The sequence below is a fragment of the Eutrigla gurnardus genome (genome assembly GCF_963514095.1).
Source record: "Eutrigla gurnardus genome assembly, chromosome: 12".
NCBI lineage: Eukaryota > Metazoa > Chordata > Actinopteri > Perciformes > Triglidae > Eutrigla > Eutrigla gurnardus.
The window spans coordinates 26,026,286-26,029,555 of record NC_139926.1 but is presented as its reverse complement, the minus strand read 5'-3'; the positions used below and the strand labels follow the sequence as shown (position 1 = coordinate 26,029,555).

Below are 3,270 nucleotides of genomic sequence, written 5' to 3'. Positions count from 1 at the left end.
CTGTTGTATCTACTTGAGGCCGACCCCGAGGACAGCGGGACGACGCCCGTCCCCAGGCTGGAACACCGGCCCGCCCCCGTGGGACCCGCTAATCCAACACCTGAGTTCCGGTCTGGGTTTTTCTGGACCAGTGCTGCACTAGAAGTCTGTCCTGGATCGTCGGGATTGATCGGGGTCTGAAAAGTTAACTTGGAGGCGATGCTGGCTTCGTAGGAGGGAGGCGGGGACAGGTTGTGGAGGATCTCCTTCCCGGGACTCGGGGGGTCTGAGTTTGGCGGCGAGGGCGGCAAGTAGGCGGGTCTCTGCTGATGGCCTACGTGTCGGCTGAAGGGGAAGCCGTCGTTCTGAGGGCCGGCGGCGGGCTTGGCTGGATTCTGCGGCGGGCCGGCGTGGAGGTTGGCGATGGGAAGACTCAGTGGGACCGAGTTCAGTTGGGACCCGTGAACCAGCTGCTCCAAGTCAGTGTTCAAAAGCTGGAACAGGGGCACGTCCTGGAAATCTGGCACTTCCTGTTTGACGAAGAATTTCCCGCCCACCGCGTCCCCTCCGCTGAAGACGCCGGGGTATTCTGGGGTCGCCGGCGGTGGCGCCCCGTTGCCCTGACAGGTAAGAGAGTGAGACGGCTCCGCCTTGATCTGTCTCACAGTCCTGCAGAGACCCGGGTGCAGGTAGGCGACCTCGGGGAGCAGCAGGCTCATGTTGACGCTGTACGGCGAGGCGTAGTCCTCGGGGAACGGCGGCTCCAGGACCAGGGTCCCCGAGTCCCTGCACAGCATTCTGGGGTTTCCTTCCTGCTGGGGCTGGGACAGGTAGCTGTCCATCTCTGATTTAGCCTGAAACAACAACAGCACAGGAGAAGGGCATTTTAGAGTTCCTCCTCATTGATTTATGGGTTATTAGTGCCTCCTTTAACCGACGGGCCCTGAACGCCTCGGCAGCTGGATCACAATAAACCGGATTCTTAATGCAAAACCAGAAGCGGAACATTTGGACAATAAAAATAACAACTGACTGTGTGAAGACATCTGGGATCCACACGCACACACGCGCGCACACACCCCTCCCTCCCCCAGCAGCGGGAGAGCAGAGACGCCCTTCTCCGGTCGCGCGCGCGTCTGAAATTAGAACATCCAGTTGCTCTGCAGCGCGCGCGCGGGCGCGAACGCATCTCTCCCTTGCTTCCCCCGCGTGCACGACGCACGACCCGAATGCATCAATAAAGAGCGAGTTTCAGTCACGTGCTCGTGCTGTGAATACGTCACACAAGACACACTAAACACACACACACAGACGGGCCTGCAGATTTACACGTAAATGCAAACACGTGCATCATCAGCGCACAACAAGATGCAGATGCAAAACAACAACAACCAGGCAGACCCCCCCCCCCCTACCAGGTTGTAGTCATAGAGAGAGGAAGTTCCCGGGGCGCTGCACAGCACTTGTCCGTGGTCTTCGCCCCGCAGCCCGTCGGTCCTCTGGAGGAGCTGCGCGTCCTGCGCCGGAGCGACCCAAACGCGATTCCTCACGGCGGCGGCCATACGAGCTGAGGAGGAGGAGGAGGTGGAGGAGGCGATCCAACTATCCCGAACGTGTCGCTGAGAAATCGATCATTTGTTTTGTTTCGGGGGGAGAGAGGAGGAAAGAAACAAACACACGGATCTGTGCCCCAGCTGTCAAACGTTCATTTTTTTTGCGCTGCCTTGTCAAATTACGCAACTGCGTGATATCAGCTGCTGCGCGCGTGCAGGGCGGGGCTGGACGCGTAAAAAAGAGAGGGAGGGAGAGAGATAAACGCTCGCGGACGGCAGGAAGAAGGGATGAGCGCGCGAGGAGGAGCGCGTGGCTGCTGATAAGGTGATGGAGGTGAAATGGCCGAAAAGGTCCCAACCGACACACGTGGAGGAAGGAGGGGGTGACGGTTTGAGGGAGTGTCGGGTGTTTGGTGTCCGCGTGCGCAGACATTAGATTATAATTGGTCTGGGGGATCACGTCAGACAGGTTGAGTGGCTTCTGTCACGTGACTCAAAATCACAAGAAGTTCCACTTCAAGAATTCACTTGCAAGATTTAGGGGTTAGATTTAAAAACCCTGCTTCGTCGTCGTGTTATCTGGAATCAAGTACAGCTTTCTACCAGGTTCTGTGGTTTTCTTCAGACCGCCCCCCCCCTCCAGCAGCACCCTCAGGGCCCTGGTCTGGCATGTTAAAAACGCCACTGCAGTGCAGCTGTCTGTCAGGACTGCATACACTTGATGCCAACATTCCTGAGCCGACAGTGAAGCACACACACACACACACACACTGGCAGTGGATGTTTCCATCAAAATAGCTCAGCATTTCACTCAAATGGATTATGGGTCAGGCTCCCTTGCAGCCGTGATGACCCCCCCCCCCCCCCCCCCTCCCTAGTGAACCGATCTCATCACATACCTGTTGGTGGTCTCGTCCAGGAAGTGTGTTTTCCTTCTTTACATCCTCGGATGTTCTCGGCTGGTGGAGAAAAAAAAGAAATATCTAATCCAGCCGTGTTGAGATCCCAGTGACGGCAGCTTTACCAACCTCAGCTTAGCTAAACACAACTGGAGAGTGTGTGTTTTTCCCACACACAGGTGTGTTGTGTGTGAAGCATTGTGTTTGATAATGGGACATGCTTGAACTGGAAACACAGGTATGCCACAGTGTGTTTTGGCACGGATGTGGCCGAGGCGATGCAGCGTTTCATTATGAGAAGTTCTGACATTTAGTGCCACTCCCATACGTGTTCTCTCTCCAGGCGGTTTCTGTCCTCTCGCTCCAGTGTTGTAACTGTTGTGCTTGACTGAACACGTTTTTTTTTGTTTTTTTTAAGTGAGGTGAGATCAGGTCGCGTGTGAAACCTGAACATTCAAATTCAAAATCTATTGACGTGTTGTTGTTTAACAATCACGCACACATGATAAAGATTTATGTGATTTATAGCATTTTTTCTATTAGTTATTCCTCTTTGGCTGTTATAAATAAAGTTTATTATCTTTAAATGTTGCTTTATCACAACCACAATGCTACAATGAATCAGATCGAACCTTCACCCAGAAAAAAAAAGAAGCTCTCTCATTCATATTTTCTTTGATGCAATGGATAATAATAATTAAAACACACATTCAAATGACGGCTAATCGCCCTAATTAGGAGCGGATTGGTTGCTTGTCATGTGTTGACCTTTCACCAGTGCAATTTAAATCCACGGACGTCTCAGCTCCAAGAGCAGCAACTGTCATTCTTGGCTCTTT

The 3,270-nt window shown here is 53.3% G+C and overlaps 1 protein-coding gene across 2 annotated transcripts in view; it reads right to left on the bottom strand.

Moving 5' to 3' along the window:
* Positions 1-2,628, bottom strand: part of klf5b (Kruppel like factor 5b) — a 4,278-nt gene extending 1,650 nt beyond the window's left edge. Inside the window, exons 1-2 of one of the 2 annotated variants that reach the window (XM_084023093.1) lie at positions 2,432-2,628; positions 1-833 (exon numbers count right to left, since the gene is read on the bottom strand). The exon at positions 1-833 is cut by the window's left edge and continues 53 nt beyond it. In XM_084023093.1, the coding sequence (XP_083879219.1) occupies positions 1-821 (821 nt within the window). In that variant the 5' untranslated portion in view covers positions 822-833; positions 2,432-2,628. Of the gene's footprint in view, positions 834-1,394; positions 1,914-2,431 lie in introns of those variants that run through there. The other variant, XM_084023092.1, reaches the window with a different exon arrangement.
* Positions 2,629-3,270: the final 642 nt, after the last annotated feature.